Genomic DNA, 27665 nt, shown 5'->3' on the forward strand with positions numbered 1-27665 from the left:
AAGTGCTTTCACTGATTATTACACTAGCCGAAACCAGTTCAAGGCATCCTCAGAGTATAGGCAAGGTTCTAGTACTCTTATTTCAGAGTGAGTCTCCTGCTCAAGGACGAGCCTTGCTTCTATCATTTCCTCCACCTTTTTTAAGAACAGCAGAGTTGAGAAGGGTAAGAACTAGTCTCCCCAAAATGTTTTCTTTTCCTGCTCTAGTCTGGGGCTGCACCAGTGGGACCCAGAGACCAGAATCTTAGGGAAGACACCAGTAACAGGCCCTGGTAAGGAGTCATCTTGACAATGACATTCTTCCCTCCACCCACCTAAGGCCCTGACATAAGGGGTGAGCCACACATCCACAAAATGCAAAGTCTCCCACCCCACCACTTCTAGGATGGTACAAAGGAAGAGGTCTCCTCTGAAAGAGTCCTGTCAGTCAGAGGCCACCTGCACTTGAATTTACAGTCTACACCTAGCTCAGTGCCCCCAAGTTCCCTCAGAACAGAAATGAGGAAGGAGGGGGTAAAAGTTCAAGGAACACAGGATCTGCAGGACCTTGTGTGCAGAAAAAAAACGCAAAGCACGAAAGGTAAGTATGCATAGATGTGCATGTTTACAACTGCCCAGAGCCACAGAGCTCGGGCTACAGAGAGTAAACATAAACAGTACATCACTGGCCTGGAAAGGAAGCCTCTGCTAACCTTTTCAGACCATTAAGATTATTCCATGGGTCTATCCAATAGGCTTTTCTAAAAGCAAAACATCCATATGACTTCTCAGAAACCAGAAGCCAATCCAAAGATGGCAGTCCACCAACCCATTGGGCTGGTACTCACAAAACTAGCAGTGTTACACAACATCAGTTGGGAATTCTTCTAGGAAGACCTGATCCTGTGTAAGCATTCTCAAAGACACAAAAACAAGCTTATCCTCATTCATCTAATGCTCTTTCCTCAAAGCACCCAAGAGCAAAAGAGCCAATCACTCAATAGTCCTACAAAGTTCATCATACTTTCATGTCCCATTTCCACTCCCTGTTCCACTCCCTAAAAATGAAAGCAGCCACCTGTCACCAAAAAGAGTCTTGTAATCGAAAAATGAGCCCAACTGTCAACCACATCACAAAAACTGTACTGAACAAACTAAAACCCAGCCTCCTCCAGTCTGATGACCTTAGTGATTCACTTAATTCTACAACAGCCTGAGCCACATCCTACAGCTACTTCATGTTCAGGATTCAGCTCTGAGGCCCCACCAGTATCTAAAATTCAGTAAAATGTGGTTTTCCTAAATACTTGGAAAAGCTCTGACTAAACAAGCACTCCTAAAGGACGTTGGTAAAGACTCATTCAACAAGGGTCAGTTCACAAGGAATTATCTAGCACCTATGGGGAAACCTGCAATTTCTACCAACTAGACAAAAGTCCTAAAAGCTTTTAAGACTCGCTGAAGGAGCATCCTTCTCTTCAACATTAGGACCTCATATTTTACAGCCGGTAAGTCACTGGGCAATAAGAGAAAGCCACACTGGAGGTCTTAGAAAGGACATACATCTAATCCCATAAGAAAAAATAACCTAATTTCTATAACCTTACTTTTTTAAAACCAGCCTCTCGAGTCGTGTTCCACCCAGAGCTGGGCACATTCCCAAACCGCACAAGATTTTAGCTATGAAGAGAGGCAATTGAGAGACCCATGGAAGCGACTGACCACATCACTCCTCGCAAGGCCAAGAGAGCACTCCAGGACAAATCTTTGTCCGAGTGTCCATACGGAGGACAGCCAACAGATGCCTATCTGCTGGAGAAGGCTATCCCAACACAGCCTCCCAGAACAACTCTAGGAATCAAGTACAGGAAAAGTTGCCCAAAGCATTTATCAAATGAGCTCCAGAATGGCCTCACAGGAAGGAAAGCTGTGGTCTGTTCATGATGTCTCAGCACTCAATCTAAGAAGCAAATGGCTGTTAAGTAGCTGAGACTCCAAATCACCTCTTCCCTTTAGAATGCTCAACAGCAGGCAAGCTAGCAGCTTGCACTCTGCTCCCTGCCTCAAGCAAGGTCTACAGTCTACTAAAGGAAATGAGTTTTTTAATTCCAATCTTTTCTTTGAACCAGGTAGACTCCTCCACTACTAAAGAGATGTATGTTCAGTATGTATATATATGTTCAGTGTATGTAAATCCTTAAAGCTAGCTAATTTTTTCCATGCCCCAATGCTCAATACTTCTTATCCCATCTTCTAATCACCCCATCCACTGTACCCCAAGGGATATAACCAATATCTCTATGGCTCACCACCCCACCATCCTAAGTCTTGAAGGCTCCACTGAACACAAGATTGTAACATACATTTCTGGATGTCTCATGAAACCAACATAGGGCTTCACACATAACAGGAACTCAGTAAATCTGTGGGAAATAAGTATGTAATTCCCACAGTGCTCGTCAATGCAGTATGTAGGCTGCCTAGAGTAGCTAGGCAACGCTGGGGATTAGCCTGGAACAGGGCAGTGATGACTGGGGACATACAGTAGAGCTGTTTTTACCACCACAAGACTTAGAAGAGAACGGGGCTTCTTTGAAAGAAGATATCATGAGTGAAGGCAGAGAATAAGGAACCAAATGATATTTGGGACAGTGATACAAAGGGAAGCAAATGAGCCATACCCTGACTCCTTCTGAACGTGAAAAAAATAGACAACATGCTCCAAAACAAAGGAAAACCAGAGAAAAAGGATAATGCCACATTCCATAATCCAATGATCCCCAAAAAGGAGATGCTCAGATTTTTTAACCTCATTATTCACATGTTTATTCACTGTGTATCTGTTTCGTGTCAGGCACTGACGAGGCTCAAGAACAGGAATGCGAGGTAAGGTCCCACCTCTTGAAGAGCTTACAGTGGAGTAGACAAAGACATACATATAAACATGGAATGAATGTGGAAATAACACTAAGCAGGGGAATAAATGAAATTTTGTTTCAAAAAGATCTGGGAGCATATGGAGAAAGGATTAGAGGGGAAGAGAATGAAGGCAGAAGGACCATTATTTCAGCATTCCTAGCAGACCATCAGAGTGGAAGAAAGAACAACAGGAGTAGCAATGAAGTTTCAAGGATGGAGAAGAGATCACTTAAAGGAGGTGGACTCTTTCTAGGTCTTGATAAAGGCCTACATGTCACAGGGAAGAGCAAAGGAAATAGGGTTTCTTTTTTTTTTTTTTTTTTTTTTTTGGTATTTTATTTATTTGACAGAGAGAAATCACAACTAGGCAGAGAGGCAGGCGGAGAGAGAAGAGGAGGCAGGCGGAGAGAGAAGAGGAAGCAGGCTCCCTGCGGAGCAGAGTCTCCAATGCGAGGCTCAATCTCAGGATCCTGGGATCATGACCTGAGCCGAAGGCAGAGGCTTTAACCCACTGAGCCACCCAGGCGCCGGAAATAGGGTTTCTGATTTGGGTTACCAGTTGGTGTCACTGGTCACTTGAGCCAAAGCAGCTTCAAAAGCGAGGTAGCAGGGGGGTGGGGAAAAAGCGGATTACAGCAGGGAAAAGAGAGACTGAATTATCAGGCAGGTAAGTGGTGACTGTGGCTGAGAAAGGGTGAAATCTGCAACCATCAAATACTTCACATTTCCAGGACCTTTGAAGAGTTACCAGGAGAAACAATGAGATGGAGCTGCTCTGGAAGAGAAAAAAAAAAGCACCACACTGTACAAATACATGAAACTAGAATGAACGCTGATATCAGATTCCGTAGTATTCCCTCAGCTAGGATAGTTCCTGTAAGATTTTACCGTACTATTACACAGAATACTGTTAAAGTATTTTAGAACGAGTTCCAGCTGGCCTTGTGTTCCTCTGCCCTAGATTCCCATCCACGAAACAGGAAATTAAACCCCAACCCTTCTTTCTTGGAGGCTATGTTGCATCTTTCTTCTGGGGCAATGAACTTAGTCAGCCCTAGCCAGCCAGCGTCAACTCTCCTTTCATGAGTACTCGAGCTGTTACACAACACACAACTGAAAGGAAAATAACTATTCCAAATGTTGGTCAAGATAAGCACTTAAGATCCAAAATCTGAAAACTACTATGAAAGAGTTAATCTTCAGGGCTTGGTCTAACAGTATTAGTACTAACAGTACTAGTATTTACAGTAGAAATTAACAAATTTATCAAGCACTTTATAGACACGTGCTAAAAATAAACACTTGACATGATCTTGTTTCATCCTCACTAAATAACCCAATGTCTACACTATCACTACTCCTAATACTTGTGGTCACTGATGGACGACCAGTGAAAAAGAATTTCTTTGGCCTACTTTGTCATCAGCCCAAGAATCTAACCGGATTTCTGCTGACAGAATTACGGGGGACTTTTCTCCATTTTCTAGAATATTGATTCATTATTGTAATTGAAACAAAATGCTCCTTTATTATAGATTTTTAAAAACTACATGTTTTCCTTAGACAGAAGATCCCCAGAGTTGAATTTTCTTTTTCACTTCCATATCAGGGAACAGCAGAGGTAAGGTGAGGTACCAAACTTGCCCAATTATCATCAAGTTGGGGAAAGGACAAATAATTACAATCCAGAAATTTCGCTTTCGATGATAGCCAAGCACTACTTAAGAAGAGACAAGAACTGAGGTTTCAAAGTATGGGAGCCAAGAAGACGAAACCATGCCAAATTTGGACTCACAGTAGTTGCTAGGAGATGTAAGAACTGAAGGAGTCCAAAGCAGACCACAAAGACGGCAAGGTGGGCAGGCGTTAGAGGCAGGAAAACAGGGCAATGGAGGGGATGCTGGGACACCGGGTCAGAAGTCTCTCAAATCACCATAACACAATGGCTCTTGACTACTTGTGAGCCACAAGCCGCCTTAAGAAACCAATTAAAAACTCCGTCCTTTAACAATGCATGTTTACACAAAACTTTGCAAACAATTTCAGGGGGTTCAAAAATGCCTTTAGGGGTTCATGGATCCAAGATTAAGCAGAATCTGTAATAAAGCAGAGGCATGCAGTATACTACTATTTATGAAAGGAAGAGTGTCTGCTGGGACAGGTGGTAAGTAGCTCTGGAAGGAGATACAACACACTAACAACATCAGTAGTCCCTGGAGAGAACTAGATTTCTTATTCTCTATCCTTCTGAATTTTGAACATGAAGAATTCAAACAAATTAATAAAAGAACTCTGTCATAACCAATGGCAACCTCAAATGACTAAGACAACCTAGCAAATATTCCAACCTAGGCCAAGAGAAGGAGTGAAAACATGGACAAACCAGAGGAGGCTCCAAGCTTATGGGAAAAGGTAGGAGAAAAGGGCCAGAGACCGGGATCATTGCTAACAGTGGTGAATGTGTAAACTCATGCAAAGCCATGACAAGTATGTCCAGACCCTCACTCCCACGATATAAAACTAATACCCAAAATACACAGGAAAAGATTACAAAACTTGCATCGGTCAAGGAGATGGGGTGACAATCTAGGTCCACAGCCTCAGGGAAGCCTCTGGAAGCACCTACCTCATCCGGGGTATCTTTTGCATCAGGCTGAGTTGCGGCCGCCCGGCGTGCGAGATTTCCAGCTCGAATGTTGCTAAGATTGATCTGCCTCTCGGGAGGAGGCCCGCCACGAGGCTGCCCTCTGACAATGATGGCACAGCCTGAGAGGACCTACAGAGGGAGAGAAAAAGAGAAAATTAACTGTCTAGAGGTAAGATTACCGTAACAGAAGTTGTTCACTTACTGTATCCCCAACATCTCAAACAGTACTTGGCTCCTTGGAGGCATTCAAATACTTGTGGAATGACTAGTGAATGGCTAAATGAATGGGATTGTTTTTAATTTCTTCTTTTTGTTTTTTAAGATTTTATTTACTTATTTATTTGTCAGAGAGAGAGAGAGAGAAAGAGAGAGAGAGAGCGCGCGCATGCGCCTAAGCGGGCAGAGTGGCAGGCAGAGGTGGAGAGAGAAGCAGGCTCTCTGCCGAGCAAGGAGCCTGCTGGGGTACTCGATCCCAGGATCCTGGGATCATGACCTGAGCCGAAGGCAGAGGCTTAACCGACTGAGCCACCCAAGGCATCCCTGTTTTTAATTTCATAAGAGAAATACTTACAGAAACATCAGGCTAGCTTCTCAAAAGACAGACCCAGAGATAGAAGAAGGAATTAAACAAACAATGGAACAGTCATAAAATAAATAGACTGTTCATGATAAAGAGGCATATGAGACATGGAGATGAATGACGTTTGTAATTTCATCCCAGTGAGCACCACCACGTTCTTGTCAATTATTAAGAAGTTAATGTCTCCCCATCCACACATCCCAATTCTAGGATGGAGGCAAGCAATGGAAGACCTAAGAAAAAGGGAAGCTGAAGGAAGAAGCCCCTAAGTCCATCTGCAAGGAAGTGAGTATTGGGCAATGCTACACTTCCGTTGCAGACAGCACTCAGTCTAGAGTAAGGGAGATATATGAAGTGATCTAGAAAGTCCACGCTCTCCAGGATTAAAACAGAAAAATCGAAGAGGCATCTTACAGCTCCCAAGCACAGTAGCTCCTTTTAGCTTTCTAATCAAAGGCACCAGGCATAGAACCCACTTGCAAAAGAGCTCTGAAGCTCACTGAGATTTAACTTAAAATATATGCACGGGAGAAGAAGGGAGGATTTCAAGTGGGAGAAGAGAAGAAAAGGCATAGAGAAAAAAATGACAAATGTCACCCAGGCTATTCAAGTTGTCTTCGCTCAGCAAGGCACAACTTAATGAACAGATGGGCTCAGGCACTGGCTTCACTAGATCTGAGAAACTCTCAATCTCAACGCTTCAAAATAAGAAGTATCTGCTGAAAAATTAGTAGATAGAAGGTTGGAGAGTTCTGCCAACAGAGAGGTCTATGGTAGACAATACCATGGAGTTTTCTGTAAAGAAATGATGCCTAGAAAGGAAGGTACTCCTGTATACATTTGCTTAGCTAATACTTCTCCCTCGCCTCTCCACCTTAATTAGTGCTTTAAATTGTGAAATATAAATACTGAAGCACATTCAAATACACACATACACATTAAAAAATAAGCAAACAACTGAGTAACCACCACCCAAGTGAAGGACTAGGAACGCTGCTGGAACCTAGGCTCCCCTGTGCCCCACTACCTGTAGCCCCTTCCCCTGCCACCATTATGACAACCCTTCCCTTGCTTTCCTGTATAGTTTTACCATTTATGTCTACATCTCTACACAGTATGATTTCATTTTTTCCTATTTCTGAACTCCCTATAAATTGAGTCTACTGTGTGTGCCCATATGTAACTTGCTTTGTTTGCCTTTGTTTTGTTTTTCTTGGCGAAACTCATCTGTGTTGATGTAAAACACTTGTTTATTCACTTTCATGGCTATATATTTCATTGTATGAACAATTTTTATCCATTCTACTAACTTTTACAGAAACTGTCCAACAAATACACATGTTCCAATTTTAAAATAATAGTGCTCTGATTAACATGACAGTATCCTCAGTACTTTAAACATATAGACCTTGGTCTAAATAGCTCTTCTCTGGCTACATCAGGAAAACACCTAAAAAAGACAGTCTTTCTTATCTAGTTACAAGTCATGCTCTTCATTTATACCCTTTCTGATCAAGTGCTACCAGCAATTAAACTCTATAGCTTCCAATGAAACAGCTTTTCTAACTGCCTCTCCTGAGAACCCATGCCCTGGGCACCATCCCTAGCAACTGACATTCTAAAAAGACAAGCTTTCAAGGTGAAGCCAGGAAAGAACAGGTATACTAGAACACTGGATGCTTGGTGTTCCTGAAATGAGAAGCGCCAAAGGATATAAAAGAAAAGAGCTGGGATCGGATTCGTTTATAGTCCAGCCTCCGCCAGTAGCAGAAGCAAGAACAGCATACTGTAGGATGCCTGCGCTTGAAATCATTCACGCACAAGTTCTGAATGGGGCTGACAAGAGCCAAGCTACATACAGGATATAAACCAGAGCATTTGTCCCCAGTACCTGGCCCTCAGTTGTAGACAACCTTTCACAAAAAGTAATAAAGCATTCCCAGGAGACGCAGTGCTTCTCAGTGAGCCCAGCTGGGAAAGCTAAGGTCCATTTACAAGAAAACCCACCTTAGCTGACCAAGGTAAACCCTGATGAGTGAGCACTAACTCAGGCTAGAGAGGGGGAAAGGTGCTTATTTCTCAAGTCTGACCCAAAAGTAAAACAAAACAAAAACAAAAAAACAAAAAAACACCAAAAAGCTCAAGAACAGAGTGACCAATGAGAAAAATCCCTTTGTCCCTAAATATCAGAAAGGTGCTACCTCTAATGCCTCTACCTAGTAAACCAGATCCCTGGGGGGTAATGGGTCTATAACTATTACCCTGGCCCCATAAAGTGTTTTGGCAAACAACTTGTGCATAGGAATTTTGCAAAACTTCCTCTATACCTCCTCCCCTCTCCCTGAATGCTATTCTGAAGACTCAGAACATCTCTGCATTATTGCACTAAATATGCCATTCAGACAACAGTCAATGCTTGGATTACTATTGGAGAGAGAGGACTTCCTTTACAGGTTACTTGACATCTTTTATACTACTGAGTGTACAAATTCGGGCAGCAGGCACCAATTCAACCTCCTAACCAGTAAGAACAGATGCTCATCGTGGCAAGCACCACCATTCCTGTTCCCCCAGGAGGAGAGCACTGACACATGTACATCTTTCCTGTGAAACTCGCTGCCCCTCATTCAGCCATAGCCTTAGCAGAGAAGCAGGAAAAGACTACGTCTGCAGACCGTTAAGAAAGAAGAGACCTATCTACAAGAGAAGAACTAGTTTCCTTCCTACTATTTACAGGAACTGAAATCGCATAAAGGAGGTGTAGTGTGTGTTGAACTACCTCCATTTCAGCTTCTAAGGATTGTTAAACTCCTTCCACCTGCCTTATTTGCCAACAGTCTCTACTCAAGTTCTTCCTCAATTAAAAAAAAAAAATTTTTTTTAAGAGCTAAAGTGAGGTGAGGGGGCACCAGAGGGGGAGATGGGGGAAGGGAGGGAGGGGCAGAGTGAGAAAGCGAGAATCTCAAGCAGGATCCACACCCAGCATGGAGCCCAGTGCAGGACTCAATCGCACGATCCTGAGATCATGACCTGAGCTGAAATCAAGAATTAGACACTTAACTGACTAAGCCACCCAGGCGTCCCTCTCAATAAAAATATTTTAATGGTCTTCTCTTATGCAAGGTTCTTCACCAAATAAAGCTAAGGAGAAATAGCTTCTGGAGGAAAAAAATATTTAAAGGGTCTTTAAAAATGTAAAAGACAAAGCATTTATATGTCAAATTTAACTTGTATCTCCTATAGCACCAAATCATTTTTCTTCTCTGAAAGACCTGACATCTAAGCGGATAACATTTATAATTTTATTCACTGACTGATTCATTTATTCATTTATTAAACATATGCAAATTTGAGTGCCTACTGTGTACCAGGTATTGTTCTAGGCAAGTGACATACTCATTGAAATAAAACAGACAAAAGTATCCACTCTCAGAGAGCTGACATTCTAGTAAGAGGAGACAAACAATAAACATAAGTACATAAAATACAGTGTTTATCAGAATTTTAATTTCAGAAGAATAATGTTAAGACTGAGAGGAAACTGTCACAGATAATTGTTCTGCCAAAGCTGTACTGATTCATGTTGCAAACTTTCATGGATGCAGTAATTATCCTTAATTGCTAATTTATAGGGCATAAAAAGCAAGTCATATGGTAACTGCTTTATCCAATTATATTAATAAAATGACATACTCTAGAAAAACGATCTTAGCCCTACCTGATACAGCAGGAGGTTTGTGAAAACAGCTGTCACAATGAATCAGTTTGATTGAGGTTATGGATTAGACATTTCGCGGCTCTGCCAATAAAGGTTGCAAAGGGACTGGTGTGATTCAGAGGACCTGGCTTCAAGGCACAAGTTAGATGGTGACAAAGGCTGAGACAAGCCAGCTATGCAGGAAAATAGGGACTCAAACTGTTCAAGCCCACTTACAGGTTTACAGGGAGATTTACCTACAGTGAAACACTTTATAGGCAGCCACTAAAATGTACCCAGCAACAGAATACCACATTAAAACTTTACTAGATCCTGATAGATGATTTGGTGCACATAACCCTTAACCCCCAGACCATAGACATTAAGACGGAAAAAACTTACACAAAACCTTAGCTATGCTATATACTTAAGGAAAAGAAAATGATGATATAGAAATCCATTTAAGTATGGGGCACCTGGGTGGTGCAGGTGGTTGAGTGTCCAACTCTTGGTTTCAGCTCAGGTCGTGATCTCAGGGTAGTGAAATCGAGGCCCACATCAGGCTCCACACTCAGCAAAGGGCCTGCTCGGGCTCCTCTCTCCCTTGACCTCTCCCCCTTGTACATGCTCTCTCTCTCTCTCTCTCAAATAAATAAATAAATATTTTTCAAAAAGGAAGATCCATTTGGGGCGCCTGGGTGGCTCAGTGGGTTGGAGCCTCTGCCTTCGGCTCAGGTCATGATCCCAGGGTCCTGGGATCGAGCCCCACATCGGGCTCTCTGCTCCGCGGGGAGCCTGCTTCCTCCTCTCTCTCTGCCTGCCTCTCTGCCTAGCTGTGATTTCTGTCAAATAAATAAAATATTAAAAAAAAATTATTAAAAAAAAAAGGAAGATCCATTTAAGTATGACAATAAAGCCAGTATTTTTTTTTCACAGTACCAAGAGTAAAAGTCATCTTGGCCTAAGAATGGAATCTTATTAGCTGAGAACACCGCATTAAGCTCTGCAAGGAGAACTAGATTAACAGATATATCTGCCTATTAAGATTCAAGAGGACTAGCTTAGCAACACCTGCCAATATGAAGACCTAATATAAATAAGGGGAGCCACCTGATAAATATTAATGTTATCAATAAGGCCCAAAATAAACCCACATGTTTATGGCCAAATGATTTTTAAAAAGGGTGCTAAGATAACGCAGTTGGGAAAGAATCTTTTCAACAAAAATGGGCTGAGAAAACAGTATCTGCAGGCAAGAGAATAAAGTTGGACTTCTACCTCACATCACATACAAAACTTAGCTCAGAAAGTAGCCAACTTAAATGTAAGAGTTAAACTACAAAACCCTTAGAAAAAAAATACAGGTATAAATCTTCATGACTTTGGATTAGGCAACGGTTTCTAGATATGATGCCATCTTACAAAGCACAAGCAAACAAAAAAAAAATGATAAACTGACTGTCAAAATTAAAACCTAGGGACTCAATGAACACTATAAAGAAAGTGAAAAGGCAGGATTTACAAAACATATCTGATGAGGATCCAGTGTCTAGAATAAGGAACTACTAGAACTCAATAAAAAAAAAAAGACACAATTAAAAATGGGAAAAAGATGTGCATACACTTTGCTAAAGAGATATACAGGTGATCAATAAGTACATGAAAAATACTCAACATCATCAGTCACAGGGGAAATGCAAATTAAAGCCACAATGACGGGGGGTGGGGGGGGGCCTGGGTGGGGTTCAGTCAGTTAAGGGTCTGCCTTTGGCTCAGGTCATGATCTCAGAGTCCTGGGAATGAGCCCTTCATCAAGCTCCCTGCTCAGCGAGGGTCTGCTTCTCCCGCTCCCTCTGTGCTCTCTCTTTCTCCCTCAAGTAAGTAAGTAAAATCCTTTAAAAAGAAAAAAAAAGTAAAATCCTTAACAAAAAAAAAAGCCAGAATGGTCCCTTCAGCCACTAGAATAGCTTTAATCAAGAAGAACAACAATAAGTGTTTGCAAGGATGTGGAGAAATTAGAACCCCCCTACATTGTTGGTAATCCAGTCATTCTGGAAAACAGTGTGACAGTTCCTCAAAAAGTTAAACAAAGCATTATCATATGACCCAACAATTCCACTCCTAGGTTTATACCCAAGAGAATATGACCACACAAAAACTTGCACACAAACATTTATTCCAACAGTTCATAAGAACCAAAAAGAGTGGAAACAACCCAAAGGTCCTTCAAATGTGAATAAATAAAATGTGGTATATCCATAAAATGGAGTATTTGGAAATAAGAAACGAAGTACTGCTTAATACTACATGAACGAACCTGGAAAACATTACAGTAATTGAAAGAAGCCAGACAGAAAAAGCCACACATTTTATAATTCTGTTTATATCAATGTCCAAGACAGGCAAATCCATAGAAAGAAAGAGGATTAGTGGTTCCAAGGGCTGGAGGGAGGGGAGCTAATGGGTATAGGGTTTATCTTTTCACATTCTAGAATTAGACAATGTTGAACATTATGTAAACACAGTAAAAGCCACTGAATTGTATACTTTAAAAGGGTGAATTTTATGGTGTGTGAATTTATTTCAGTTAAAAAAAAAATTTTTAACATCCAACATGGAAATACAAAACCTTGGTGGCGTAAGATGTACACTTCGCTATAGAGCATTCCCATATCTAGCAGGAAGATTAGATGCTTAGCTGATCAACACTAACAACAACAACAAAAAAATTGTGTTAAAAAGGCAGCTGACTCAGAATCAAAAGTTAGGGATGGTGACTCACCAAAAAATGGAGGGCTACTGTAAACTTTCAAGTCCACTATAAATAACAAGGTAGAAGTCACAGAAAGGAAGGAGAACTTCAGCGAAATCTGCAATGCTCTAAAATGATGAAAACAATATAAACACTTCCTAAGAAAGAACACATCAAGGAGAATGAACTCCTTTCCCTCCGGGGCACAGAGAGAAGAACCAGGAAAGTCACTGGGCAGAAAGAGCCATGGTGCCATCTGGAAACTGGCGACAGTCATACCCCAAGCTACAGGGGCAGAGGCTGCATGTCAGAGTGACAGAGCAGCAGGCCAGGGCCCCTTCCCTGGACAGGCATTTTCTCTACCTAAAAACACCAACAGGGGATGGGGAAGGAGCTGTTGTGGATAGGGTAGGAAAGCTTTTATTAGATACAATTTCATGAAGCAAAAAACTTCTATTAAAAAAAAAACCAAACCAACAGAATTAAAGAGTAACTGAAGAGAAACTAAATTGGGGAAAATTTCAGAAGTATATCAGGAAAAAGCTTCTTGGCAGCCTGAGCTGTTGCCTCCACAAGAAGAATCATCACTTGAAAATTAAAAAGTCATTGAGACAAAGAGCAAGCAATCCCGGAAGAACATAAGCTGTGTGGTCTGGGAGGTCTTTCCCAGAATCTCGCCAACACAGCCAGCTTTTTCTTTCTTTTTCTGGCAAGAGCAGAAGGCAAACCTAAATTAGAGGCCCAGCATTCAAACACGATGAACTGGAAGCCCGTGGCCTCAGGGCAAGTCATTCATTTCACTTGCTCTGGGCGCACCAGCACATTCAGCGGAGCCCAGCAGAAGCACCCGCTCCTTGCTCCTCGGGCCAGCTCTACAGCAAACTGGTCCTCAGTTTGAAAATCGGGGAGTTTACACCTCACAGGGACTATAACAAACATTTACAGAGAGAGGGCAGCTAAAGAGAACACCTGATCTATGCCTTTTTATTTTAGAGATGAAAAATCTGCACGCAAAACACGTAAAATGACTTTTGATGACAAAAAGTACTAATGGCTGAGCACGGACAGGACACAAGGTTCCCCAGGCCTGATGTTCCACTATGCCAACACATGCAGAAACAAGTATCTGGGGAGTGGAGGCCTATTAAGCGGTATCTGAAGTTACCTGCAGATTAAATCTGAGGTTACCTACTGATTAAATCTCTTTCCAAATTACAATCTCCATTTTTTATGTGTCAGCAGAGCAGGTGTCAAAGACTAAATCACTAAGCAAGGAAAGCTTCCATGGGCTGGCTGCCTGAAATCAAACCAACACTTCTTAAATACCACCATATGCAAGGCAAGCAGAGACCTAAGAGTCCAATGTTACAAAAGAACACCCGAAAAGGAAACACAAAGGAAGACAACTCCAGAACGATAAAAACAGGACTGGAAAATGACAGCCCGCTGGCCAAATCCATCCTACCGCCTGCTTTTGTACTATCCATGAGCTAAAAATGGCTTTCACATTTTCAAATGGCTGGGGGGGGGGGGGGGAAGCAAAAGGGTATTATGTAACATATGAAAAGAGTATGAAATTCAAATTTCAGTGTCCATAAATAAAGTTTTATTGGAATATGGCCAAGATCATTTGTTTGTCTATGGCTGCTTTCACACTAGAAGCAGAGTTGAGTAGCTTCAACAGAGACCGTATGGCCTGCAAAGCCTAAAATATTTACTACCTGGCCCGTTACAGAGTCAGTTTGCCAACCTCTGATGTATTATGACAAGGAAGTGAGATGAAAACTAGTCTTATGGTAGTCTAAATAGCAAGTGCACAGCAAAAATAAATTCTGGACTACCACTCCAAGTTATACAAACTGCTCCTTTTTGTAATCAGAGAAGGGACAGTGGTATGTGGCAGTAAGAATTTAGTTTCAGAATCAAATCAATGTCAGTGGTGACCTTTGAAAGTTAACTGGCTCTATCTGCCTCAGTTTCCTCATTCATAAATATTCATAAAATATAGGAGTCTACCCATGAGAGTTGTAATGAAATCTGAACAAGAATAGCTGGCCAGGGGCGCCTGGGTGGCTCAGAGGGTTAAGCCTCTGCCTTCAGCTCAGGTCATGGTACCAAGGTCCTGGGATCAAGTCCCACATCAGGCTCTGTGCTGAACGGGAGTGTGCTTCTTTCTCTCCCTCTGCTTGTGCTCTCTCTCTGTCAAATAAATAAATAAAATCTTAAAAAAAAAAAAAAATAGCCAGCCAAAAGACCCAGTAACAGCCAGTATTGCTTAAGAAATGGCTCAGGGGCACCTGGATGGCTCAGGGAGTTAAGTTAAGTGTCCAGCTCCTGATTTTGGCTCAGCTCATGATCTCAGGGCTGTGAGATCAAGTTCCACGTCGGACTCTACTCAGCAGGGAGTCTGCTTGGAACACTCCCTTCCTCTTTCTCTGCCCCCTCCCCCCACCCAAAATAAATAAATCTTTAAAAAAGAAAAATGGCTCAAAGTGTAGTCTCAAGTAAAGACTGTAAGAGTATATACAATAGAAAAAAGTGGACCTTTCCTCCAGGAGTATAAAACATCAAAATCATGGAAAAGTCACCAAAAACTGAATTCAATCAGAAAAGATTAAATAATCCATAATCTACTTTCCCTATTTATCAGCTAAGATACCCCAGTCTAGGAGAGTAGATTTAAGTGCTTATTATGTCAGTATCTTTGTCCTCAGAGGTTATGGTAAAGAAGTACTGTAACTTCCATCTGCACTGAACTTTATCCCTGATGAAGTGTGGTGACACTCATAGCCTCAGACCACCATGAACTCTGAAATCAGTCTTGAGTCTAAAAGCAAACTCAAGTGAAAAAGCATTCCAAGCACTGGGCTATTCCCTCCATATAAATGAGGACAACATTACTATCACCATCCTCTCTGGGTTGTTAGGATGACTAAGTAAGATGCCTCACAGTACCTGACACCTAGCAGGTACTAAGTATAAGTCAAGGGCACATTGGTCTCTCTTCCCTCCCCCACCCCCACCCTCCACCCCTCTTCATCCTCAACAAATCAGAGCAGGCACATTTATCCTCATCTTGCAACAGAGGAACCTGTAGCATAGTTATGTGGTACAGCTGAGCTAGAACCCAGGTTTTCCTAGCACACTCCCAGGAAACACCAAATGCTAAAATTTGAGAACTGTGAGTCAAAAAATTGGTGCCTAAAGGTGATGGCGGGCAAAGTAGGTGAAGAGAGGCAAAGGTACAAACTTCTAATTAAAAAATACGTAAGTCATGAAGATGTCACATACAGCATGGCAACTACAGATAATACTGTATTGCCTATTTGAAAGTTGCTAAAAGAAAATTTTTTTTTTAAAGATTTTACTTATTTACTCAAGAGCAAGAGAGAGAGAGAGAGAGAACACCAGCAGGGTGAAGGGCAGAGGAGGAGGCAGACTCCTGGCTGAGAAGGGAGGTGGCGCGCGGGACTCCATCCCAGGACTCCGAGATCATGACCGGAACAGAAGGCAAACACCTAACGACTGAGCCACCCAGGCGCCCCTGCTAAAAGAAATCTTAAAAGATCACAAGAAAAAAGTTCTGGAATTATGTATGGTGACTAAGAGTAAGCAGACTTATTATGGTGATCATTTTACACTACCCAGTATCACACTGTTATGTTGTACACCTGAAACTAATATATGTTGTGTATCAATTCTACCTTAATAATAAAAAAAAACTGGTAGCTTACATAAAAATGCCAAGGTTGTAGCTTACTCCGGCACAAATAAAGCCTCACCATGAAGGAAGTAACTCAATCTCTGGGAAGCCCATACCAGGGGTATCCCCCGGATGACAGTCCTCTGCAGAACCAAGTCCTCGCTACTCGATGCTGAGCTCCACTGTGGTCAAGGACCCAGAGATTGAGAAAATTACTCAGAAATAAGAGAAGAACTCAGGAAGAACTATATGGCAGGCAAATGTGAGCATCATTTCACAGAAATCCATTCCAGTTGTCAAAAGAAAATTTCAAAGTGAGCAACAGTCACGTGTGAAAATTACCAAAAGAAGAAGAAGAAAAATTAATTGACTTCGGAACATAAAAGATTATCCCTAAAGGACTCTGACCCTGCTACTGAATGGTTATGGTCAAGTACTTGGCCTATAATAAAGGGAAAGAAAAATTACTGCAGTGAGTGGGGCTTTTTGTTGGAGATTTCACTGTTTAAATTTAAAGTGGCCCCAAGGTGTCATCCTGAAGTGATCTTAAGCACAAAGGAAGATGTTGTGATATGCCTTACAGAGAAAAGGGTAGATAAATTTCATTCGGGCATGAGTTATAGTGCTTTTGGTCATTAGTTCAATGTTAATGAATCAACAATATATATTAAAATGAGATGTCTTTAAACAGAAGCACATACGGAACAATCTATCTATTAGGTATCTATCACTCGATGAAAATGTGAGGACCAGAGGCTGGCAGGAACCTAACCCTGTACCTCTCACGGGAGAGATGGTTCAGTATTCTCTCATTCACAACTTTACAGAACAGAACTACCATGAATAAGGACTATAATACATTCAGAGAAAACAATATGGCAGCTGAGGACTCTGAATGAAGGGAACATAGAAGTTATGTGAACTATCCTTGCAATGTTTATGTAAGTTTGAAATTTTTCAAGTAAAGTTTAAAAAAAATTTTAGGTGCTAAACATATTACAGGCTGCCTTAGAGTCTTATGACAAAACAATCACTAAAACTGGATCTCACTGGTAGTTCTGAAAGTGGTGGTTGGTTTGCTCCTCACCTCCCTCCCTCCCCTGCTCTATGCACACAACACTAAGAAAGTGAATGTCAAGTTGTTACTGTGTTGCAAGACATCTTTTGATGTGATCCATTCACTGCCGCGCATTCTTCCTCCAAATAAAATACAGTGCTTTCAAATCACAGAATTCAAATGTCCTCTGAGTGCACAGTTCAAAAAGGTGAACACACCCAAAAAGGGTCTCAGGTTTTAGGGAGAGTCCCTCTTTCTTCCTAGGTTAGTTAGCTGCTGCGGATTTTAAAATTTACATGTGTGATCTAATTAGGTTTTATATTCAGCAAACCAGAAACTCCTTAATGTCTCAAAAGTTCTAAGAAACAACTGATGGGAGTTCAGTTAATAGTAACTGAGAACATTTTGTGTGTGTGTGTGTGTGTGTGTGTCAGAGAGAGAGGTCACAAGCAGGGGGAGCAGCAGGCAGAGACAGAAGCAGGATCCCCGCTGAGCAAGGAGCCTGAGGTGGGACTTGATCCTTAGGACCCTGGGATCATGACCCGAGCCAAAGGTGAACACTTAACCTGTTGAGCCTCAGGCGTCCCAGTTGAGAACATTCTATAAGAGACAAGAGCACCAAACACATTTTTAGTTTCAGTGAAACCTTCTAAGCTGGTTATAATAATCTCTTTACCCCTCAGAGTGGGCCTTTTTTATTATCAAAGAGGAACAGGATTATCAAAAACAATGCCTGAGTCCCCCATGCTTATCTAGAGGGGTGTTTTGGGAGATGCCAAAAGAAATTCTGTTAATATGCAAGACACTGGATTTTCTTTGGTTCTTAACAAAATCCTAAAGTTTCCTCCTCCTGTCCCCCATACATTTGGCCTTCTCTACAATGCAAGTTGTCCAGATCAAAAGGGAAGACAGTAGAGTAGGATTTTCAGTGATCATGCAGAGGGGACAGGAAGAAGAGTCTCTACGGCTGGTCAACTCCCGCTAGAAAGCACCGCCCAGTTCTATCACTGCAGCCTCCGCAGCTACAGATTGGAGGGAAAAACGACCCAGTTCAGTCCCATCATCTTTCAACTGAAACAAAAGAATTTTAAAAATGCGTAAGTGAGAAGGATGCACAGAGAACCTCTGAAAAAGATTACAGACCAGCAATCACTTGAGAGCTTGTTAGAAATGCAGACACTCCAATTCCACCCAGGACCTCCAAAAGCAGAATCTGCATTTCAATAAGACCCTTGAGTGATGGGTATGCACAATAAAATTATTGATTGCCAGTCTCTTTATCCCCACCCTAACTGCCTAGCTCAGAAACATGTTCTCCAGCAAATTGAGCTTAGATGTTTTTCTCAAAGAGGCCAACCCAATTCTCAGACTGCGTCGGATAGCTTTGCTTTATGTACTCTCTGACTACTCTGTATTTCTTCCCACAGAATACATCACAACACTAAACAGAAGAGCTGTTTAGTACTGGTTTTTCCGAAAAAGCTACAAGATCTATGAAGACAAGGACAAGGTCTACCCTACTCATCCTCATGGCTCCAGAGCACAGAACAAGACCAGACAGAAAGGAAGCACTACTTTTTTTAGTAAATGAGTGGCCCTACTGTGTATAAAGCACAGTGCCAGGCTCGGGAGAGAGGGGCCAAGAACAATCAAGACATGGTCCTTGTCCTTAAACAACTTCTAGCTTAGCAGATTTCTGATGAAGCTAACAAGAGCAACGATCTCAAGAGCGTGTGCCACACTCACAGCTGTTTTCCTGTTTCTCTGCCAAATGACAACAAGCAGCCCGAAGGCCTGTCACCCACCCCCTCGGCACAACCCCCCCGAGAGGCATGTTCTCACCTTAGTCCTCCTGCCTTCATCCAGGATTCTCCACTCCCAGAGCTCATTACCTTGCCCGCCCTTCTCTCCGCCCTCCCTAATGCAGCCCCAACTACCTTCGGCTTCGTTCCATTCACCCCTAGGAAGTTTGTGTTATTTCTGGGAACATTTTCTTCAGCCCCCTTCCCTCAGCAGTTCTCTTATTAGGAGATGTCGAATTTCCCTTGTTACCTCCTTCAAAAACTCTTAGCTAACTCATGTCTAACTACTCAATTGATTATTTCCTGTGAGCTGTCAAGTCTACTCTATTCAACAGAAACCACTCGAATCTATACCCCAGACCACACTGGAGAATCTCCCAATTAAGTGTTCAATATTCAATTGTCTTCCCACTACCCTCAGTCACTTCCTATATCCCCCAAAGGGACAATAAGCAAACGCGATAATTTCTTCTACAATTATATTCTCCGTGATTCTTACATTTATTCTTACTTAATAGACACGAATGTCTCGGTAGGTTTATACCCCAAAGCCTGTATCCAAATACCAAGGTAACAAAAATATATTTGAATGCCTTAACTGAAAGCAACAAAATTAATGCTAGTTCCCTTTTATCTTCAGAGAAATGTAAGTGCATAGGCAGAGAGCACGCTGTGACAGAGAGGGAAGTGCTCAGAGAGGGCACAAGCAAGCCTGGGCTACCGCTGAGCCAGCGCACAGCAGTCTCTGACAGCACCGGAACCTACCGTCCCCCAGCCAGACCCCAGGTGGCATCCAGTGTGGCCACAAAAAACACCAAACTGTGGACTCCAGGGCTCACATAGAGGCCCCTTCTAAGCGCTGTACATGCACAAAGCCTTACAGATGTGCTCCTGTGCCAGCTATGAGCACAGTAAGTGATGACAAGGGCGGTGCCTTCTGAGTGTTTTCCACATCCCGACCTGTAAAAATGATTACCAAATAATGACGGACTGGAGCCCTAGTCCAAGATTTGGTTAGGGACTCCCAGAAATTTTACAGCCCTGAAAGCACATTAAAAAGCTACTGATGTGTACCTTTTCTTAAACACTTGAAAATACACACTCCTAGAGTATCTGGCCTCAGCCTGTCTTACGAGTTCAATAAGGGAGGCGGTTTTTCTGCTCACACACATTTCATCCACATGCCCACACTGTTCCCGCACTACTTCGTGTGGTCACGTGAGAGGAGGGCTGAAGATCACATGCCTCTCAAACTTCCGGGTCCGCACTACAGGTGGAAGATGCGGCTCCCCAAACACAAAGGCTTCTTCTTTCTTCTCTTAAGGAAACCCAAGAAAAAGTTGTTCCTGATGACAAAAGAGGCCACCCCTCCACCCTGGAGGAACTGATGTGGGCGAAGCAGGGCTCGCTACAGCAGCGTGGAGAAGTCTGGGCCGGTACCCGGGGAGCTGGCACCCGGGAGCTGGCACTCTGGGAGCTGCTCACTCCGGACGCTACTCGGTTGTTGGATGAGTCCAATCCCCACCCCCGACTCTGACTCTGTCCTCCTCAGCATCACCAATGCTCAAAGGAAGGAGGGAAGTGGCCCCTTGATTCCTGATCCAGGGAGGCAGCGGCCAGAGGGCAGCTACTACCCTCCTAGCCCCCATGGCTGTAGCTGCCATCTCTGACTTCTCACAGCTCTGCTGGCACAGTGGCCCAGAGTACAAAATGTCACATCGCAGCCCAGTAATCAGGAGGGGAAGGAGAGCTGACACCAGATACAGCTAAATGAAAGCACACCAGAGACCCCGAAATACCTGAGAGAAATGAAAATTATTGCCTTTAGTATTATTTCTCAGGTTTGCAGCCATAAAGTCCTACGCATTTTTTTTTCCTTAAGACAAGCTTAGAGCAAAAGGGATACTAGCTTACACAGCATAATACTCGGTACTACTCAGAGTGAATCAACTCTAAAGAATATCTAACATAGGAGCGCCTGGGTGGTTCAGTGGGTTAAAGCCTCTGCCTTTGGCTCAGGCCATGATCCCAGGTTCCTGGGATGGAGCCCCACATTGGGCTCTCTGCTCAGCAGGGAACCTGCTTCCTCCTCTCTCTCTCCGCCTGCCTCTCTGCCTACTTGTGATCTCTGTCTGTCAAATAAATAAATAAACTTTAAAAAAAATATCTAACATATTTTTTGGTTTATATGCAGGACTGACTGTAGAACTTAAGCATGTAATTGAATTTCTAGGCTACCCATGAAAAGCATTAATTTTTCCCTTTTTATGTTCCAGATTTGTTTGGAAACTTTTCCTATTTGAAACGTTAATGCTTAATTTTAGATGTCAAAATAAAGTACAAATCACAAATCTACCATAAGCATTTCAGAGTCCTTTATTGCTAAATTAATGTACCATCCCAGGATCCTTCTTACCATTAAAATCCCAGGAAAACTATCATGGGGGAGTAAAAACTGAAGTCTCCACTTATCTAACACAGCTTGAGAACACAAGACAAGTGGTCATTCTTTTCCCGCAACCTGCTGGTGCCCCAGTCTCGCTCCTCCAGCCTCCATTGCGATGCACATAGATTTGCAAACCTCCTCAAGAAACCAAACAGAAGGCTAACTGGCCTATCTGGAATTCCCCCATGTCATCTTAACTGCAGGTACTGCCTAGAAAACACTGCTCCTGCATTTTATTAAACACATCCAGGGGTGCCTGGGTGGCTCAGTCCATTAAGCCTCTGCCTTCGGCCCCAGTCGTGATCCCAGGGTCCTGGGAATGAGCCCTGAGTTGGGCTCCCTGCTCAGTGGGGAGTCTATTTCTCCCTCCCTCTGCTCTTCCACATATAAATATAAATATCTGCATATAAATAAAATCATCCATAACATTCTACATATCCTATGCTAACCAAGAAGAAGTCCGGCTCTGATTCTCCTCTCCTTTTTGGAGGTGGGGGGCAGAGGGAGTACACTCTCTAATGAATTACAAAATAAATACGTTTCTTTAAAATAAAGCACAAAAAATTCAAATCCAAGTTTATGGGCAGCTCAGATTCATGGAGCATCTTTACTCTGCATTGTGCCAACAACTACTTTCAAAAACCAATTTTCTAAGTTCCTCAGATAATCTAAGCCCCAAACTGCTGCTTCTCCCTACACTGGCTTTCAGCTTCTCCTGTTGATAATCAAAGAAACACATTTTCTTTAACACAAGAGTGAGAGAGGTACTTTCATTAAGAGCACTGATAACAGGAACACTTAAGAATTAAATGGAAACCAAGCATTTCCAGCTAGCAGCCCTCTGCTGCCTTGCTATGTAACGGAAAGTTAGTCCTCCGGAGCTGGAATCCCGATGACTAACAGTGAGGCAGGGCAACACTGGGGCAGGGCAGGCTAACCCAGGAGCTGGGCCTGTGCCCCACATAGAGCCTGCAGGAGGTCTCAAGAGATTCTAAAGATCTCACAAGAGAGGAGTTTAACAAGATAACTCAGCTTTTAAGTAATAGAAGCAGCCTCCTGGCCTCTGGGCTGTGAAAGGGCTCACCTGCCAAGAGTAATAACACAAGCAATTACTGCACACAGAATAATACATCTCAGCAGGATTCCAGGACCCGGGAACTCCAGAGTCTCCCTTCCGCACAGAAGGAAAAGGAGGTAGGGAAAGAATGCATCACTTTTCATGAGGACCTAGGAGCGTCCTGTTAGGTAAGCAGATAAATTACACTTGGCATAATAACGCACTGTTTTGGGTTGCTGCCAAAAACAAAAATGCCCCTGGTATTAAAGGCTATAAAATAATGAATTTTCCCTCTCCTGGAACAGAATTCATCAAATTTAAAAGTTCACTAACCTTGCATCCCAAAGACTGGCAACAAAACCTGAGAAGCCTCTTGTTCCTTTCTCTACTACAAACTTCCAGCAACAGTCACTTTAGGCAAGCTGCCTTAACCCCGCACAGTGCAACCAGACTGCTCACAGCTGCTTCCAAGACTATCTGAGTATTCCCACCTGTACTTACCCATTTCTCCTGCCTTTTATCTCACCCATTTTCTTCCTCTGCCTCTGTCAAGACCTGTCACTTTCACCACCTCCCCAGAAAAGGTTGTTAAAACAAACGGATCTGAAAATATCACATCTGATTTTCCAACCCATCTATTCTCCAAGAAAACCATCAGTATTTAAATTCCCAAGTTCCCCTTTCCATCACAAAACAAAGCTACCTGCCTCTATTTAATAGCAACATTTTAATGAGACTGACAACTAAAATTTCATCAGCCCAAAGCTTTACCCACAACCAAGTACACAGCCTGGGGTCTCACGCCTAGGCTGCCTTCTCTCCATTAAAGGTTTTCTTAGCCATGTGACTCTCCTGTCAGGCCATCCCAGTTGCTAGATTTACAGAAACATCTACCTTCTGTTTATAGTGGTCTCTGTGAACTTTGTCACGCCACACTCTCCCAGATTTGACTGCTTTTACAAAATACAGTAAACTATCATTTTACCCCTGCAATCAGGACAGTTTGAAGTGAAAAGGGGTGTTATTGATAATGATGTCAAGACAACGGGTGTGAACAGCAACAGCCCAAGGCAGACTGGGCTGTAAACTGCCCTGTTCTTACAAAGGTACCAAGGCCAGGTAAGCAGCTGTTACTTGCCAAGAATCAATTTATGTCCTTCCTGAGAGACTGAGGTTTTAGGGAACCAGCCCAGAAAACAAACAAAACAAAACAAAACAAAAAACCAAATTTGAATTACTTAGTCTCCCTGAAGGAAATAGAAAATATTTAGGGGCACCTAGGTCAGTTAACATCTTACTCTTGGTTTCCACTCAGGTAATGATCTCAGAACTGTAAGATCGAGTCCTGAGTCCACTCCAGATTCAGCATGGAGTCGGCTTGAGATTCCTTCCCTCTCCCTCTGACAACCCCCTCACTCACATGTACACTCTCTAAAATAAATAAATAAAATATTTATAAAGAAGTTTTAGGGGTGCCTGGGTAGCTCAGTTGGTTAAATGGCTGCCTTCGGCTCAGGTCATGATCCCGGGGTCCTGGGACCGAGCCCCACATCAGGCTCCCTGCTCAGGGAAGAGTCTGCTTCCACTTCTCCCTCACGTTCGCTCTCACTCAAATAAGTAAAATCTTTTAAAAAATGTTTTGCATTGGAGTGAAAAAACTGTTCTAAATATGTCACCATATCAACTTTAAGTTCTGATGTGGATTTGGGCAGGGGTGGAGTTGAGACAGCAGTGATAAGGGTACTGGAGGAGGGGGATGAAAACCAGGCTAGTCCTAAAGTGCCAGAGGATAGAGGGTTGCTGGAAGAATGGAGGCAGGGAACCAAAGGGAGTCAGAACTTTTCTCACTTGAGTTTCTACCTAACTAGCCACTCCTGTGCCACTGAACAGCTAGTATTCATACATACAACTGAAGTCTTCCACGCATTACCTAAATTTGTTTAATCTTTCCCAATATTAAGAAATACCTCTGAAGTTCAGAAGAGTTACACATATGCCAGGTGCACACCCTTTCTGCTGTGCCAGGGGTTCCCAGACTTTTAAATTTTTTTTTTTTTAAGATTTTATTTATTTGACAGAGATCACAAGGCGGGGGGGCAGGCTCCCTGCTGAGCAGAGAGCCCAATGTGGGGCTCGATCCCAGGACCCTGGGATCATGACCTGAGCCGATGGCAGAGGCCCCAACCCACTGAGCCACCCAGGCACCCCAGACTTTTTTTTTTTAAAGATATTATTTAGTTATTTGACAGAGAGAGATCACAAGTAGACAGAGAAGCAGGCAGAGAGAGAGAGAGAGGGAAGCAGGCTCCCTGCTGAGCAGAGAGCCCGATGCGGGACTCGATCCCAGGACCCTGAGATCACGACCTGAGCTGAAGGCAGTGGCTTAACCCACTGAGCCACCCAGGCGCCCCGGCACCCCAGACTTTTAAATTTCATAGACAAGTAAGATTCCCCTGCCCCCCCAAATCAGGGGCTAACCTGTTACCTAGTTTTTATTTTTGCCAAGGATATTAAAACTGTCATCACATTATTTATAAAATAAAGGCTAGTTCAGCAAAGGAAAAAGTATTAAGAATATGATCTCAAAATTAAAACCAGTCCTTTAAATCAAACAACTTAAACATCACAAGACCTGCCAGGTACCTTTCTTTATCCCTCTCATTTTGCTCAGCCAGTTCCATTTTCATCCCCATCTGACTTGAGGATTGATACAGAAACTGCTGGACTAAGACCAGCTAATGGCTGCTGAATGCTACATGCGCTGGACACTGCACCAAGCATTTTCCACGCGTTCTCATTTAATCAGCCACAGCCCCATGAACAGCATGCTGTTATTACACCCATTTACAGGCAAAGCTGGAACTTAAAGGGGTAAAATTACCTGCCCATAGTTATATGGCTAGTAGTCAGTGAAGCTAATGACCTGAACCACAGACACTCCAGAAATCAGTTCAGTTCTGCCCCAAGACACAAGTTACGTCTGTTTCCCCAATGTGGGAGCCTGTTTAAAAACAAACAAAAACTGCTTTAAGGGGTAAATGAACCCTGTACATATCAGCATTTAATGTTTACACATAAGAACTGTCCCCTTTCCAATTCTCTTTCAGTGATTCCTATTAAATGAAGAAAGTTCCAGTTTGGTGGCAGGAAGCCTTTAGCACACCCTCATCACTTGTTAAACTTTCTTCAGAGCCCTCCACAAGACATGAGACCTAGCTAGAATTTAGTAATATTTTGTTTTCATTGTGTGTTTTTTGTTTTTTTTTTAATTTGACACAGAGAGAGCACAAGTAGGCAGAGCAGCAGGCAGAGAGAGGGAGAACCAGGCTCTCCACTAAGCAGGGACTCCAATGCGGGTCTTGATCCCAGTACCCTGGGATTGTGACCTGAGCCGAAGGCAGCTGCTTAACCGAATGAGCCACCCAGGCACCCCTTCACTGTGCATTATTTAAGGTACTTTCTAGTTACGGCAAGTAACAAAGCTTTTCCATTTCCAACAGTGAAATTAAGTTTGTTTGGTTTTTTTTAAGATTTTATTTATTTGAGAGAGAGAGAAAGAAACAAAAGCAGACTCCCCACTGAGCAGGAAGCCCAATGGGGGTCTCAATCTCAGGAACCAGAGATTGTGACCTGAACCGTAAGGTAGACACCAACAGTGAACCACCCAGGCACTCCAAATTACGTTTGCTTTAAAAATAGTATTTCAGGGGTGCCTGGGTGGCTCAGTTGGTTAAGGGTCTGCCTTCAGCTCTGGTCATGATCCCAGGGTCCTGGGATGGAGCCCTGCATTGGGCTCCCTGCTTAGCCGGGAGCCCGCTTCTCCCTCTCCCTCTGCCCCTCCCCGTGTTTGTGCACGTGTGTACTCTCTCTTGCAAATAAATTCTTTAAAAAAAAATTTTTTTTCAACTTTTAAAATAGCTGATTGCCCAAAGGATTTTCAAACCAAATAGAAGTAGAGGCAGTATTCCAGTACTAAAACCATGGTAAGGGTACGCATATATCCAGAGCCCAGGAAACATAAGGAAAGCCATTACACCAAGGCTGGGATCAGCAAATGACTGAAAGACTACCAACACTGACCACCCTGGTCCAGTCTCTCCAAACAGTTCTAAAAAAAACAGGGTTTCCCCACACAGGATGTGGTCACACTTACCACCTCCCATCCCTACCTTCTTATCCAAGAAGAAAAAGAAAAAAGAAGAAAAGCTATGTGCTAGTCCACAGAAAAAAGTCAAACCTCTCACATGACCTTGCTCCTCCTGTCATCTGTAGCTGGGAAGCTACACACTTCCTTAGTCATGGAACTCTCTAGAACCCAGAGAAAGCAACTGAAGCTAAAGAATCTACTCTCCTTTAAATACCAGGACCTTTAGGGGCGCCTGGGTGGCTCAGTGGGTTAAGGCCTCTGCCTTCAGCTCAGGTCATGATTCCAGCATCCTGGGATGGAGCCCCGCATCGGGCTCCCTGCTCAGCAGGGAGCCTGCTTCCTCCTCTATGTCTCTGCCTGCCTCTCTGCCTCTTGTGATCTCTGTCAAATAAATAAATAAAATCTTTTAAAAATAAATAAATAAATACCAGGACCTTTAAACACCTTAGGGTCTTCAAACAATTAAAAAGTAGTTATTTAGTGATCCCCATGTGGTTAGGCCCTGCCCTCCAATGACGCGATAAAGTGGTTTTCAAGGATACGCTGGAGAAACAGAACACTACCACCTGTGCAATGATTAATGAATAATGAGATGTGAAGCTGTATTTGCCCCAATTTTACTTACGATGTTATTTGTAAGAAATAAACAGGTGAGGTGTAAGTAAAACCACTCCACAACCACCAAAAACATTAAGTGATATTAAAAGATACCAGCATTGCATCTTATGGAAATGCCAATACAATAATACAAAGATGTAAAGAAGAACACTCAGTCAGCAGTGTTTAGAATCATGAAAAACCAAAAACAGGTATCAACAAATAAATGGGTAAATAAGTACACCCAAATGATGGAATACTCTTCAACCATTAAAGAATGAG

The 27665-nt window shown here is 42.8% G+C and overlaps 1 protein-coding gene across 2 annotated transcripts in view; it reads right to left on the reverse strand.

Annotated features, from left to right (window-relative positions):
• Positions 1-27665, reverse strand: part of SND1 (staphylococcal nuclease and tudor domain containing 1) — a 418356-nt gene that overhangs the window by 381535 nt on the left and 9156 nt on the right. For both annotated transcript variants that reach the window (XM_046021639.1, XM_046021638.1), the window contains exon 2: positions 5525-5674. In XM_046021639.1, the coding sequence (XP_045877595.1) occupies positions 5525-5674 (150 nt within the window). The remainder of the gene's footprint in view (positions 1-5524; positions 5675-27665) is intronic.

The sequence above is a fragment of the Meles meles genome, chromosome 10, assembly GCF_922984935.1.
Source record: "Meles meles chromosome 10, mMelMel3.1 paternal haplotype, whole genome shotgun sequence".
Taxonomy (NCBI): Eukaryota; Metazoa; Chordata; class Mammalia; order Carnivora; family Mustelidae; genus Meles; species Meles meles.